The sequence below is a fragment of the Girardinichthys multiradiatus genome, chromosome 5, assembly GCF_021462225.1.
Source record: "Girardinichthys multiradiatus isolate DD_20200921_A chromosome 5, DD_fGirMul_XY1, whole genome shotgun sequence".
Taxonomy (NCBI): domain Eukaryota; kingdom Metazoa; phylum Chordata; class Actinopteri; order Cyprinodontiformes; family Goodeidae; genus Girardinichthys; species Girardinichthys multiradiatus.
Window position 1 is genome coordinate 52841531 of NC_061798.1, and position 13929 is coordinate 52855459.

General features: G+C 49.3%; 1 protein-coding gene across 3 annotated transcripts in view; it reads right to left on the bottom strand.

The window, feature by feature from the left end:
• LOC124868219 (spectrin beta chain, non-erythrocytic 1-like) overlaps positions 1-13929 on the bottom strand; it is a 46770-nt gene that overhangs the window by 4946 nt on the left and 27895 nt on the right. For all 3 annotated transcript variants that reach the window (XM_047365189.1, XM_047365191.1, XM_047365190.1), the window contains 17 exons: positions 13104-13860; positions 12645-12847; positions 12333-12423; positions 12043-12189; positions 11229-11492; positions 10924-11148; positions 10582-10671; positions 10220-10498; positions 10013-10143; positions 9552-9756; positions 9064-9438; positions 8637-8881; positions 8421-8559; positions 7984-8068; positions 7708-7904; positions 7512-7618; positions 4965-5016 (listed from right to left, as the gene is read on the bottom strand). In XM_047365189.1, coding sequence (XP_047221145.1) covers positions 4965-5016; positions 7512-7618; positions 7708-7904; positions 7984-8068; positions 8421-8559; positions 8637-8881; positions 9064-9438; positions 9552-9756; positions 10013-10143; positions 10220-10498; positions 10582-10671; positions 10924-11148; positions 11229-11492; positions 12043-12189; positions 12333-12423; positions 12645-12847; positions 13104-13860 — 3592 coding nt within the window. The remainder of the gene's footprint in view (positions 1-4964; positions 5017-7511; positions 7619-7707; positions 7905-7983; positions 8069-8420; positions 8560-8636; positions 8882-9063; positions 9439-9551; positions 9757-10012; positions 10144-10219; positions 10499-10581; positions 10672-10923; positions 11149-11228; positions 11493-12042; positions 12190-12332; positions 12424-12644; positions 12848-13103; positions 13861-13929) is intronic.

Below are 13929 nucleotides of genomic sequence, written 5' to 3' on the forward strand. Positions count from 1 at the left end.
CACATGATGAAGATAATGCTGTCATCTACTGCTGCTCTAAATCCGTGGGGCAAATTATCGAGTCCAGTCACGTGTGAAACAACTTAAACTGGTACCGAATGCTGAGACAAGCTCATGTTGTTCTCTAGAACCCTTCCTAGAATTACAGCTCTACACAAACTGAAACTGTTAACTCATAGAAGCCCCTCGGTGTTATCATTGATCACTGACTCACTTTCAAGGAGAATAAACAGCCTTGTATCTAATTTAAGTTAAATTAAGTTTCTTTTTAGAAACAAGTCTTTCTTCTCTCAGTAGGTCAGAGATGATTTAATTTGATCAGCTTTTCTACCTGGACTATGGTGACTTGATGTATATGGATCAGAGCAGAATCTAAAGGAATGACACTCAGTATATACTTCCTGTTCTGTGACTTCATACCACGGTTCATTACTTGTTGTCATCTGTATGCTGCTGCTGGCCGTCCTTCATCCTCACTCTGGCTGCTTTCTGAGTACAAATGTGTTGTGAGATGACTTCCTTCCTACCTGACCGCTCTTATGGCAAGACCCATCATGCTCAGCATCTCGTACTCGTTGTCTTCCACTTTATCCGGGACCGGGTCGCGGGGGCAGCAGACTCAGCAGAGACACCCAGACGTCCCTCTAGTGCTAATAATATGCGCTGTTACAGACCCTGACTGGCTGCTGTTCAAGTCAGGGCTCTGTCGGTGGTCATTTGGGGACCAGGCTGTTTATAAGTTCAAGTTCAGAAGTGGAGGGGGGGGAGGGTACTCGTACTCATCGTCTTCCGCTTTATCCGGGACCGGGTCGCGGGGGCGGCAGACTCAGCAGAAACGCCCAGACGTCCCTCTCTCCAGACACCTCCTCCAGCTCCTCCAGGGGGAGCCCAAGGCGTTCCCAGGCCAGCCGAGAGACATAGTCCCTCCAGTGTGTCCTGGGCCGTCCCCACGGCCTCCTCCCGGTGGGACGTGCCTGGAACACCTCCCGAGGAAGGCGTCCAGGAGGCATCTGGTATAGATGCCCGAGCCACCTCAACTGGCTCCTCTCGATGTGGAGGAGCAGCGGCTCTACTCCGAGCCCCTCCCGGATGGCCGAGCTCCTCACCCTATCTCTAAGGGAGTTTCCGGCCACCCTACGGAGGAAGCTCATTTCAGCCGCTTGTATCCGGGATCTCGTTCTTTCGGTCATGACCCAAAGTTCATGGCCATAGGTGAGGGTAGGAACGTAGACCGACCAGTAAATCGAGAGCTTTGCTTTTCAGCTCAGCTCTCTCTTCACCACAACGGACCGGCACAGCGCCCCCATTACTGTGGCAGCCGCACCGATCCGTCTGTTGATCTCCCGCTCCATTCTTCCCTCACTCGTGAACAAGACCCCGAGATACTTAAACTCCTCCACTTGAGGCAGTAACTCCCCTCCAACCTCAAGAGGACAAGCCACCCTTTTCTGGTCAAGAACCATGACCTCTGACTTGGAGGAGCTGATCTTCATCCCAGCCGCTTCACACTTGGCTGCGAACCGCCACAGCGCATGCTGTAGGTCTTGGCTAGAGGGGACCAGCAGGACCACGTCATCTGCAAAAAGAAGAGACGAAATCCTCTGGTCCCCAAACCAGACCCCCTCCGGCCCTTGGCTGCGCCTAGAAATCCTGTCCATAAAAGTTATGAACAGAACTGGTGAGACAAAGGGCCCCCGCAAAGCTTTTTAACCACCTCAGTGACTTCAGCCTGGGTGATGAAAGAGTCCAACCCCGAGTCCCCAGCCTCTGTTTCCACCAGGGAATGCGTGATGGCAGGATTGAGGAGATCCTCGAAGTACTCCTTCCACCGCCCGATAATGTCCCCAGTCGAGGTAAGCAGCTCCCCACCCCCACTGTAAACAATGTTGGCGAAGCACTGCTTCCCCCTCCTGAGGCGCCGGATGGTTTGCCAGAATCGCTTCAGGGCCAACCGGTAGTCCTTCTCCATGGCCTCACCGAACTCCTCCCAGGCCCGAGTTTTTGCCTCTGCCACAGCACGGGCCGCAGCACGCTTGGCCTCACGGTACCCTTAAGCCGCCTCAGGAGTCCCACAAGCCAACCACAGCCAATAGGACTCCTTCAGCTTGACAGCGTCCCTTACTGCCGGTGTCCACCACCGGGTTCGGGGATTGCCGCTGCGACAGGCACTGCAGACTGCAGCATCAACAATAGATGCGGAGAACATGGTCCACTGCGGAGAACATGGTCCACTCGGACTCTATGTCTCCAACATCCCCCGGGATCTGGTCAAAGCTCTCCTGGAGGTGAGAGTTGAATACATCCCTGGCCAAGGGGTCCGCCAGACATTCCCAGCAGACCCTCACTATGCGCTTGGGCCTGCCAAGTCTGTCCAGCTTTCTCCTCCTCCAGTGGATCCAACTCACCACCAGGTGGTGATCAGTGGACAGCTCAGCCCCTCTCTTCACCCGAGTGTCCAAAACATGCGGCCGAAGGTCTGATGACATGACAACAAAGTCGATCATCGACCTCCTGCCTAGGGATTCCTGGTGCCAAGTGCACTGATGGACACCCTTATGTTTGAACATGGTGTTCGTTATGGACAATCCGTGACTAGCACAGAAGTCCAATAACAAAACACCCCTCGGATTCAGATCGGGGAGGCCATTCCTCCCGATCACGCCTCTCCAGGTGTCACTGTCGTTCCCCACGTGGGCGTTGAAGTCCCCCAGCAGAATTATGGAGTCCCCGGGAGGGGCACTATCCAGCACCCCCGACAGGGACGCCAAGAAGGCAGGGTACTCCGCAGTACCGCTCGGCCCATAGGCCAAAATGATAGTCAGAGACCTCTCCCCAACCTGAAGGAGCAGGGATGCGACCCTCTCATCCACTGGGGTAAACCCCAACACGAGACGGCTGAGCTGGGTGGCAACAAGCAAACCCACACCAGCCCGCCGCCTCTCCTTGTGGGTCACTCCAGAGTAGAAGAGAGTCCAACCCCTCTCGAGGAGATGGGTTCCAGAGCCCACGCTGTGCGTGGAGGCGAGTCCGACTATTTCTAGTTGATATCTCTCAACTTCCCGCACAAGCTCAGGCTCCTTTCCCCCCAGCGAGGTGACATTCCACATCCCTAGAGCCAGCCTAAGCATCCGGGGATTGAGCCGCTGAGGTCTCCACTTTCGTCCGCTGCCCAATCCTCTTTGCACTGGTCCCTCACGGTTCCCCCTGCAGGTGGTGGGCCCACTGGGTGTTGGTCTTGCATCTCTCGTTCGGGCTTGGCCCGGCCGGGTCCCGCGAGGAGCAACCCAGCCACCAGGCGCTCTCTGACGAGTCCCGACCCCAGGCCTGGCTCCAGGGTGAGACCCCAACTCCGCTGTACCGGGCAACGTCAGGTGCCTCGATTCTGTAGTCGTCATGAGGGGTTCTTGAACCGCTCTTTGTCTGACCCGTCACCTAGAGCCTGTTTGCCATGGGAGACCCTACCAGGGGCATTTAAGCCCCAGACAACATAGCCTCTAGGATCAGTTGAGCGCTCAAACCCCTCCACCACTTTAAGGTGGCGGTTCAAGCATCTCTCAGGCTTTTAATCACTGGACTGGTCCCAGAGTCAAAACTGAGCCAGGCAGGACAGCTTCTAAATATGTTGACTCCTCTGCCTGGAGTGACCTCCAGGAAGTCTGGTAGAGCTGGTGACTGTTGGTGAATTCAAGGCAATCTTAAAGGACCCGTAAAGAAACAGTTTCATTTCTTGATTTTTTTCTGAGTTGGTACCTTGATCAGACATGTTATTCCGCGTATGAATGGATTTTGTTTCATTGTAACTCTGCTGCCATCTTGCCAGGTCCGTCTTGGAAAGAGATTTTAATCTCAAGTAAAGGCCTTGTAGATAATACCAGATACATGTGGATTAGAACTTCATCTGGTTGGACTCTCTGCACACTTAGCTGTATCTTAGCACAGCCTCCTCTTGATGCAAATTTAAATCACCTTTAAACCAGAATTGAAGGCTAGATTGCAGTTTTTTGATCAGGCAACGACAGCCACCTCCTTCTTAGAAACATCTGTGGTGCATCAGAAGCTTGCTGCTTTCAACCAGCAGCAGATATGTGACACCATGCAGCAGGTTTCCTCACTAGAACTCAACAGATTTAATCCCAAAACAGCCCCAAAAGGATTTCAATCTATTTTATTCTCTAGTCCACACAGCGGTATTCAGAAAGTCATTTTGAAATGATTTCATTGTTGTATCGAATGATTAATTATACCTGATTATCATTTATTGACTGCAACAAAAATGTGCTGTCACTTCTGGCCTGAACTCTTCTTAAAGCTCTAGAACATTGTTTTAAATGATTTATTTCCAGCTGACCAGAGTCAAACTATAAAATCATCACAATAAAACAATAAATCACTGAGAAACAGCAACAATGATCAACTTTAAAGTCCAGTGTGGCAAAACATTGGGTCAGCATTATTTAAACATCGTCACAGGATGGAAAACACATCAGAACCAGAAGTGAGAACTTTATTACATATTATGTAACCGGACAACATATTTACACGTTTAAACAGAAATGATAACAGGATTTAAACATCAACACGATGCTGGGGGAGAAAAACTCATTATTAATCTGAATCTGTGTTTAGTTCATGACAGTAAATGAAAATAAATCTAATTAATTATTATTATTGTTTTATCACAGATTTTTCTTTTTTCTTTAAGTTGAAACAGAAACTAAATCCAGAATAAAAGATGCTGATTATTTTTAGTCTTGGTTTTATTTGTGTTCTGAAATGCACTGAACAATGGTTTTATGGTACCGGTACCATGTTCTGTCTCATCATTAGCTTTCAGCCAATGTTCTCTGGCTGAAAGTCTGGGCTCTTCTTTTGAAGATCTACTTTGTTTGTGTGTAATGGTTTCAGAATACAGCGCCCCCTTCAGACAGAGCTGAGAAGGAGCAATAAAGAGGGGTAGAACTGACCTGAGGAGAGTCCTGGTCCTGATCCGATGGCAGTCCATTCTGAGTGGCGGCGCTGCAAGTGAAACACAGAAAGTTTCTGAACAATAAGGAACAACATGAGGACGCTTCACCATGGTAACAGGGGTTAGTTCTCTGCAGATGTTGGTATAGTCCTCATGGGTGGATCTTCTGTGACTGAGGTGATTATTTCTGATATTGTCTGATTATTGATGCTCTGCTTCACTGACCCTGACACCTCCCTGACCTGCCACCACAGCCATGTTTTATCCAGGAACACTGTCAGGAACATGTCTCTGACTCCATCAGTAGCATCAGGAAGCAGAAGCTGCTGGGTGATGGAAAGAACAGCAGATGGTTTCCTCACACTGTATCCTACCAGGTTAAACAGAACCCTCAGGCTCAGTTTCTCCAGAACCATCCAAAGCTGAAATCTACAGTCTATAAATCACTGAATGGCTTAGCACCAAAATACATTACAGACTTGTTGTCAGTGGATCAACCATCCAGACCTCTCAGGTCTTCTGGCTCAAATCTACTCTGCAGAACCAGAACCAGAACCAGAACCAGAACCAGAACCAAACATGGAGAAGCAGCTTTTACTTCTCCACTAATCTGGAATAAACTCCCAGAAAACTGGAAAAGCTGAAACCCTAAATTCCTTTAAATCAAGATTAAAAACTTATTTGTTTAGAGTGGCCTTTGACTGGGCCATCTAAACATTATTAAAGTTTTCAGTCCAACTTTCCTTTCATTTTCCTATCAATTATTTTATAATTAATTTTCATTTTTTATCTTTTTTATTGTCATCTTATTATTTCAATTATTCATTTTTATTCTCTTTAATTATTTGTGTATGTTAACTATTATTAATCCCTTAATGCCACTTTACCTATTATGTCTCTTTCTCTTTTGTTCATGAACTATGGAAGCAAATCGTTACCATATTTCAAATGAAAAAGCATTTAATGTTTTTCATTTGAAATATGGTAACGATTTGCTTCCATAATGAACAGCTCTTAAATTGTCTTGCTACTGAAATGTGCTGTAAATAAACTTGCCTGGCCCGGCCCGGCCCGGCCTAGTCTGGCCCGGCCTTGTCTGGCCCGGCCTAGTCTGGCCCGGCCTAGTCTGGCCCGGCCTAGACTGGCCCGGCCTAGTCTGGCCTGGCCTAGTCTGGCCTGGCCTAGTCTGGCCCGGCCTAGTCTGGCCTTACTGGGAGTGACTGAGAGTGTCTCTTTGCTCTCTGATTGGTCAGAAAACTGTAGGTCCTCCAGTAGACCGTGAAGGTTAAATCCAAAAGGTTCTGAATATTTATCCATGTCAGAACCATCATCAATCTCTAAGCTGAACACGTTGTGGGAAAATCTGAGAAAACCCTCAAACTAAAAATGTGATTGTGGAAAAACGCATCAAAAGGATTACTGGGTCAGGAAAGTCCGGCTTCCTGTGACCCGGTTATGTTGAATGATGGTTCCGATGGTCAGCACCTGCAGGGCAGGAGAACATCTAGCAGGTTTATTTTGTAAGCTGACATATCTTAGGAGGAACGCCTCTAACCTGCTTCTAGTTCTCATCAGCATCCAGCTGACCCAGGAGCACAAACACCCAGTTCAGAACCTGAGGAGACAGAAGAAGCTTCTGGAGCTCCAAACTGACAACAGAGATCAGTGTGATAAACTCTATGTGTGTGTAGCTACAGATCAGTTCACACGGTTTTGTTTGGTTCTGTCACCGGGTTTTTATTCTATTTTTTTATGGTCCAACAGTTTATCTGCACTGACAGACCCATAAGTGCAGCAGCTGGAACGCCTAAGGTCCAGAACCATGTGCACATCTACAAAGGGAAAAATAAGCTTCTTTATGGCTGATCTATGTAGGTCCAAACAGGACTGGGTTCATCACTGAGCTCCTGAATCTTTTAGTTCTGCAAGGATATTTTCTGACCCAGCTGCACATGTTTCTCCAACACCATAGGAGGTGTAGCAAAACTGAAGCTGTGGTAGAAACAGAAGAAGTCTGTGTTCATCAGAACCAAGTTGTTGTGTCCAGTTTATCTGATTCAGAAAGCTTTGCTCAGCTCCTTATGTTTAAAAAAGGTTCTATAAAACTAAATGAGGAACATTTGTCATTATGGGATAAAACCAGGAAGGAACTTCCCTCCAGTTACGTTCTTTTGAAACCTTCAGCTTTGCTTCCTCCTGGATGAACCCACATAGAGCTGTAACCCAGCCCACTCTTTTTAGAGCCAGTGGTCCTACAGAACCCCAGAATACTATTGTCTGAACCTGCCTTACTGTTAACTTCTTAGGAGTTTGGAGATATCCTGAGCTGGATTCCTCCGATCCCTCACATCATGGATTCTAATCATCATGGGTTCAGTTTAACCGAACAGGAGCTCCTACGGTCCACTTCTTCTTCATCTCTAGCTCTGATCTCTTCTCTATCTCGCTCATGTGTTTGGTACCCCCATGAGGTTCTTAAAAGAACTGATCCTCCTGGTCACCTTCCTGGTCATTTTATGCATGTGTGTTCTTCTGGGAATTTCACCTCTGCTGCTGAGCTTCCTCCTGCTTGACCACAGCTGGCTCTGGAGATGGAGGCTTCCTCCTCCTCTCCTCCTCTTCCTGTTGCCTCCTGACCTCCAGCAGCTCCAGCTGGAAAACCGGACAACCCTGTCAGCCTCATTGTCACCATCCTCAGAACCCTCTCCGCTGTCACCCTCCTCCTCATCCCCCCTGCTCACCGTGGTCAGCCTCTCCAGGGCGGAGAATCGCTCCTCCCAGGTGGCGGCAGACTTCTCGAAGGCCTCGTGACGCTTGATCAGCTTCTCCACCTCGTCCACGCTTTGCCCCATCTCCCTGCTGGACAGGTATGGCTCCTGGCCCAACAGCCAGGCTTCAGCCACGCCCGCGTCCCGAGAGAACTGGTGCACCTCCAGGACTGAAAAGAAGGAAGATTAGACCACCATTAGGAACTCCTGATTGGTTGGTATACGAAGTAAACAGGAAGTCAGTCTTACTGAGGCGGAGCCACTCCCAATGGTCCTCCCACTTATCGATCATCTCCTTCCTCTTATCTGTGAGCTGCAGCAGCTTCTCCTTAATCTGAACGACAGGGAACACAGAACACGGATCATCGGCACAGCCAGGGATCGCCGGTAAGTCCAAACATCCCAAACCCAGAAGGAAACAAGAACAACCAGGTTCCACAGGCAGTAAAAGAGAGAGACGGAGGTTCCTAGGCCAGAACCATTGCTGACCCAAATGAAAACAATTCTGCCAAGATTTTATAAAACTGTGGAAGCTACCCATGTTCCCTCTGTGCCCCCCATCTGTCTTCTCTCTGTTCTCTGTCTCTAAAAACCTGCTCTCTCTCTATTTCCTCTCTTTTTCCTGTGCTTCCTCTTAATTCTCCTGATGTTTTCCGTGTTCCTCCTCTGTTCTTCCCTTAGCTCACCTCTTCTGAAGCAAAGTGCTTCCTGGCTAGCAGGGCCTTGCCCAGCTCGATGCAGGCTGTGAAGCTGTCGTTGCGGGCATCGATCTCTGCCTTGATGCCCTGATGGTTGTTCATCAGCAGTTCCACGGAAGAAACATCTCTAGAACCACAAACATCTCCGTCAGTTTGACTCCTGACACTTGTTAACAAACGGTGGGCTGCAGCAGGCGGGCCTACCTGGGTTTCTCCTGGGCCTCGATGAGCCGGATCACGTCGTCCATCCAGAGCATCAGGTCCCGGACCATGCTGAAGAATCGGAACTTGTCTCCAGTGTCGAGGAGGCGGATCCGGCGTCCATCACAGGCCTCCAGCAGGCTCCTCCAAGCCTCCATCACCTCGCTCTCTCTGCGCTGGATGTCGTCGGCTTTGTCTCCGGCGTACGCTGACTGCAGACGCGAGGCGTCCTCCTGAAGCTGCCTCACCTGCAGGTCACAAAGAGGTTAGTATTACTCAGACAAAAACCAGACGTTAAACTGCTGCCTGTTCATTTTTTATCTAATTTCAACCAAACATCCATAGAACATCTTGACTGAAAACAAACTCTAGGTGATCAGGAGATGCTCTGACTGTAAATACTTCCACTGATATTTTGCAGCAGTCTTACCTGCGTTCCCAGCGCCTGGATGTCGTGTTCGAAGGTGTTGTGCATCCTCTGCAGCATCTCCACTGTGTTCTGGTCCCGGCCGACCTCCTCTGGCAGCTTCTTCTGCTTGTCGGCGATGCGTCCCAGGATCTCCTTGGCGTCATGGTAAAATTTGTGAAGCTCGAAGGAGGCGGCAAGGATCTGTGTCCGCGTGTCGATAAGCTCCAGCAGGTCCGCCCAGGCCTCGTTCAGTCCATCCTTCCACTCCGCCACCGTGGCTGCGTCACCATGTCCGGCGTTGATCAGCTCATCCGCCAGCCGGTTCACGCCGTCCACTCGCTCCTGCCCGATATTTCCGGTGTCCCGCGCAAACTCCCGAAAACGTTCTTGCAGCATCTAAAACCACAAACTGTAGGTCAGTCCTACTGGTGAGGTGTCTCCAGTCCAGGAGAGCTCAGGCACAAACGCCAGGACCACAGCTGGTCTATCAGAGTCTCACAGTAACTTACCGTGACGTGTTCATAATCCTGACCCAGCTCGTGTGACCCAGCCACCACCTCCCGCTCGGCGATCCACTGCTCTAAGTCGTCCACCTCCCTGTTGAGCTGGAAGAGGCGGAGCCTCTCGTCCAGCTTGCCCCGCCTCTCTTCAGACAGGTCCTTGAGGCCGGCGTACAGTTTGTCTACCTGAGACTGCCGCATGCTGATCCGCTCACTGACAGATAGACAAAGAAACTGGGTTATAGGGCTGCTGTGGCGGTGTCAGGGTATGCAGGTTTTTCACAATAAAAGCCCAGCTGAGAACTAGTTCCTCTCCAGTAAAACTCACATCAGGATATTCATCTGTTTTCAGGTGCATGTTTTACCCTGAAAACCATGACATCGATCTCTAACAGCTGTTAGAGCTTTTGAACTGATTTTGCAGGACTAAAACAGGAGACAATGTGATATGATGCAGCAACGCTGAGAACCTTTCAGGGTGTCCGTCGGCTACGAGTCCTCGGCTGGTCTTGGACAGCTGGTGGACGGTCTCTGCGTAGTCCTCCACGGCCTGCTCCATGATCTGATGCTTCTTCAGCATGGTGACGGCACTTTGCTCGTCCTGACCAGAACAAAGTATGGTTTATATGTGACTCGCGTGAATTCAGGATGAATACCAAGACGTTCATAGCCCCCACCTTGGTTTTCTCCTCTGACATCATATAGAGCTCCTGTTCGCTCATCCACGCCTCGGCTTCGGCTGCGTCGAAGTAGTACTGCTGAGCTTTATGGGCCTCCTGCAGTCGGACATGCCGCTGCTCCACCTCCTTCATCAGCTGCTTCCACAGCTGCTGCAGATCTGCCAGACGCTGCCGGATCATGTCAGTGTTAGGGGACTTGTCCTGCAGGAGGCTCTGGTTGCGCTCCATGATGTCATTGATGCGAGGCTGATGGCCCTGGATCTCCTTCTGCAGCGTCTGAGGACACAACATCGACATGAGAGGTTATGGAGCAATCAGAAAACTCTAGAACCTCTGTGGTCGTAAGAGGAATAAGTCACCTGGTTCTTCTTTATAAGCAGCTGGACTGTCTGCAGGTTGTGTCCATGGTCAGTGGATGCAGCCACAGGCATCCTTTCCTGAGCCCACAGCTGCAGAAAGAAAACATACAAGTGACAAAATATTTGAATAGAGAGTCTACAGGTCCACTAGAAATCAGGTACTGTCCTGGGATATGAGAGGTATCAGTTTCAGTGCTTGCATTTGTGGAGGGGGGAGGTTACTGTCATACGGTAGTAGCAGAGTCCGTTTTAAACCTCTGCAGGAAGCGTCAGAATCTCTCGATGCCAAATTCAGAACATCGTGTTGGGGTGTGGGGGTACTGGGTTAGTTTGTGTACATACAATCTCATCCTCCACGTCCCGGTTGAACTGATGGACTTCTCGGGATGCCACCAGGAAGTCCCTGCGACGCCGCAGCGGCTCCAGCAGCTCCTGGAACTTCTTCTCCACCACCTGTCTCCGCCCGTCCACCTCATCTGTGTCCTTTACCTCCTGACCAAGGGCCTTCACCTGGCTCTGCAACTCCACCACCTCCCTCTGACGCACGTCCACCTGGTTCTCTAACATCTGAACAGGAGTCAGACATCAACCCCTAAACTTGGTTCAGAATGAGATAATAGTCTCAGAGTTACATCAGGCAGTTTTACCTGCTGTTTCTTCAGCAGGATGTTGACAGATGTCAGGTCTTTGCCGTAGTCGTCGGACTGGATCTGACCCTCCAGGCTGCCCAGCCACTTGTCCAGATCGGTACAGCTCTGCGTAAACAGCTCAGCCTTGTTGGCGTCAAATAGACACTGAGCTTTGGTCTGTGTGGTGGACTCCAGTTTCTCCCATAAGGTGTGAAGCGACGACAGCTTCTCCTTCACCACAGCCTCTGTCTCTGGCTTCTCTGACACCAGCAGCATCCCATCCTGACGTTAGGACAAAAACAAGAAAAGATGACATGTGTTCCAAGACCATTTTCAACCCAAATCGCTGCAGAAAGAGATAATGGAGTTCTTCAGGAACAACTAAATTTAAGACGAACCACAAGATTTAGACATATTTGCCTCAATAATGATATTCAAGAAATTCTGGGAACTGGGAAACAAATTGGACCAGGTTTTACTGGTAATTGTTATTATGGTAATGTGTTACCTTGACCATTATGTGTGAAAGGAGACAGTGAAACTGTCTATGGTAATATTCCTATTGGAAGAATCCTTCTAGTGGAACATTTCTTTACAGAAATCAACAGAAAATGACTTAAAACTTCAAGGAGAAATACTGAGAAAAGCTCCACATCAGAACAGTTTTAAAGGTCCAACACGTCATGGGAATAAAAACATGAGCGGCTGTTGTTGCCAAAGGTATGACCGATAAGATGCAACCATTTAATCCAAAAGCCCTTTTAACTAAAAGGTTGAGGCCCTGACCATCAAGTGGTTTGAGCTTCACACCTACAAGAACAACCTTCATTACCTTCTGAATCTTGTCCAACCACTCCTTGTTGGACTGCAGCTCAGCCATGAATGCCTGGTGCTTCAGCCACTTGCTGTGAAGGTTCCTGGCCTCATCATAGGTCATGTCCTGGGCCGTCAGCATCTTCTCACTGATCCATAAAGACAGCTGCAAGGAGAAACAACATACATTTATCTACTTGGAGCTGGAACCTTTGTGACAGATGTTCTCAGATGTTACATGTCATCTTTAAAAATAATTAGCAATTTCTCTGGAAATGCTGAATTAAAATGTGCCACTAAAAAGCTGACCTCCTGACAGTCTTGCAGGAACCTCTGAAGATCGCGGTTGTCCTTCAGTCTCATCATCAGCTCCACCGCAGCCTCCCTGTTCTTCTTATGCCTGAAACAACAAGAAACAACAGGTAGCTCTACTAACAAGCTCCATTTGGACGATTATAGCTAAAAGCTTTCAGAAATCACAGAAGCTTTTCAATCTAGAACATTAAGGGAAGCATCCTCTGCAGACCTCATGATGAAGATCTTGATCATTGAGTACTCCAGTTGCTGATGCAACAGGAAGCTGTGTTGGGTGCGTTAAACTGGATTTAGCCTAGAAGCTACCTGTCATCGATGGAGGCCAGCCTCTCGACGATGCGATCAGCGTTGATGTTCCCATCACTGGCCAGCCTCCTTCCTGCCTCCACCACACTGTTGATTTTCTCCTCGTTGGCATCCATTGTGGTCATAAAGTCCTCCTGCTTCTTGATTGCGGCCTCAGCGCCCTCCAGGGTGGTGGGCATCTCTGTATGAGCCAGAACGTACTCCTGCAGAGAGGAAAAGAGCTGGTTCAGAAGATAACCCAGACCACGAGGGTCAATCATCTAGAGAGCAGATAGGATATCTAAATTATCAGCAGAATCAAAGTCTCTCAAGGTCAGGAAACAGCTGTAGAAGTTCTTTAGTAATTCTAAGGAACTGGCGACTGGTTTTTAAAACTGAATCAGAACATTTTGTTTCAAGGATCAGAAACAACTGAGACTTTTAATGTTCACAGGTCCTGGTTCTGGGGTTTGGGCTTACTTGGTTATTGAGGAAAGCTTCAGCCTGCTTGGTGTCCCTCAGAAACAGCTGGTAAGCATGAGACTGGGACAGCAGATTCTGACGGTTCTCCCACATTTTCAGCAGCTCACTCCAGCCGGTGTCAAGCGCCTGCAGCCTCTGCCGGAGGAACATGTACTGCGCGTCCATCTGGCCCTGAGTCACCATCTCCCCCATGTCCCTCATCTTCTGGTAGTCTTCCTCATAGTTTTGGATCTCATTTTTGATGCTTTCGTGTTGGGCCATCAGCTTCTCTGCCTCAGACAGTGTGTTGGGCATGTCTTCGGAGGCGATGGCTGTCTGAGTGCGTGACAGCCAGGACTGGAAGTCATCAAGCTCACGCAGGAACTGCTGCAGTTTCCTGGCTTCACCCAAGGACTCCTCTCGCGTTTTCAGGGTATTCTTCATTTCGTCCCAGACAGCGCTGATCTCAGCCAGTTGGTCTGTGATGGCTTTGGCCTGGTCAGGGTGTTCCTCTGCCAGCCTCTGTGCTTCAGATCGCAAGTCACCCAGCTTGTCTTCGATAGCCACCAAGTCTCGCTCCATGCCGGTCAGTTTCCTCTGCAGAGCCATGACCCCGGTGAGGTCATTGCCTAGTTCCTGGGTGGACTCAATTAGTTTGGTCTTTTCTTTGATCCAGGACTTAGTCTCATTGCAGTCGAGGTGATAGTTCTGCACACCCAGAGCAGAGTTCAGAGACTCCTTCTTCTGGTCCACCAGGTCCCTGAACTGGCTCCACCTACAGAGAGAGGGTGAGATAGTCAGGGTCTAAAGATGTGTCCAGATTCAGGTCTACATTCTGTGTTGT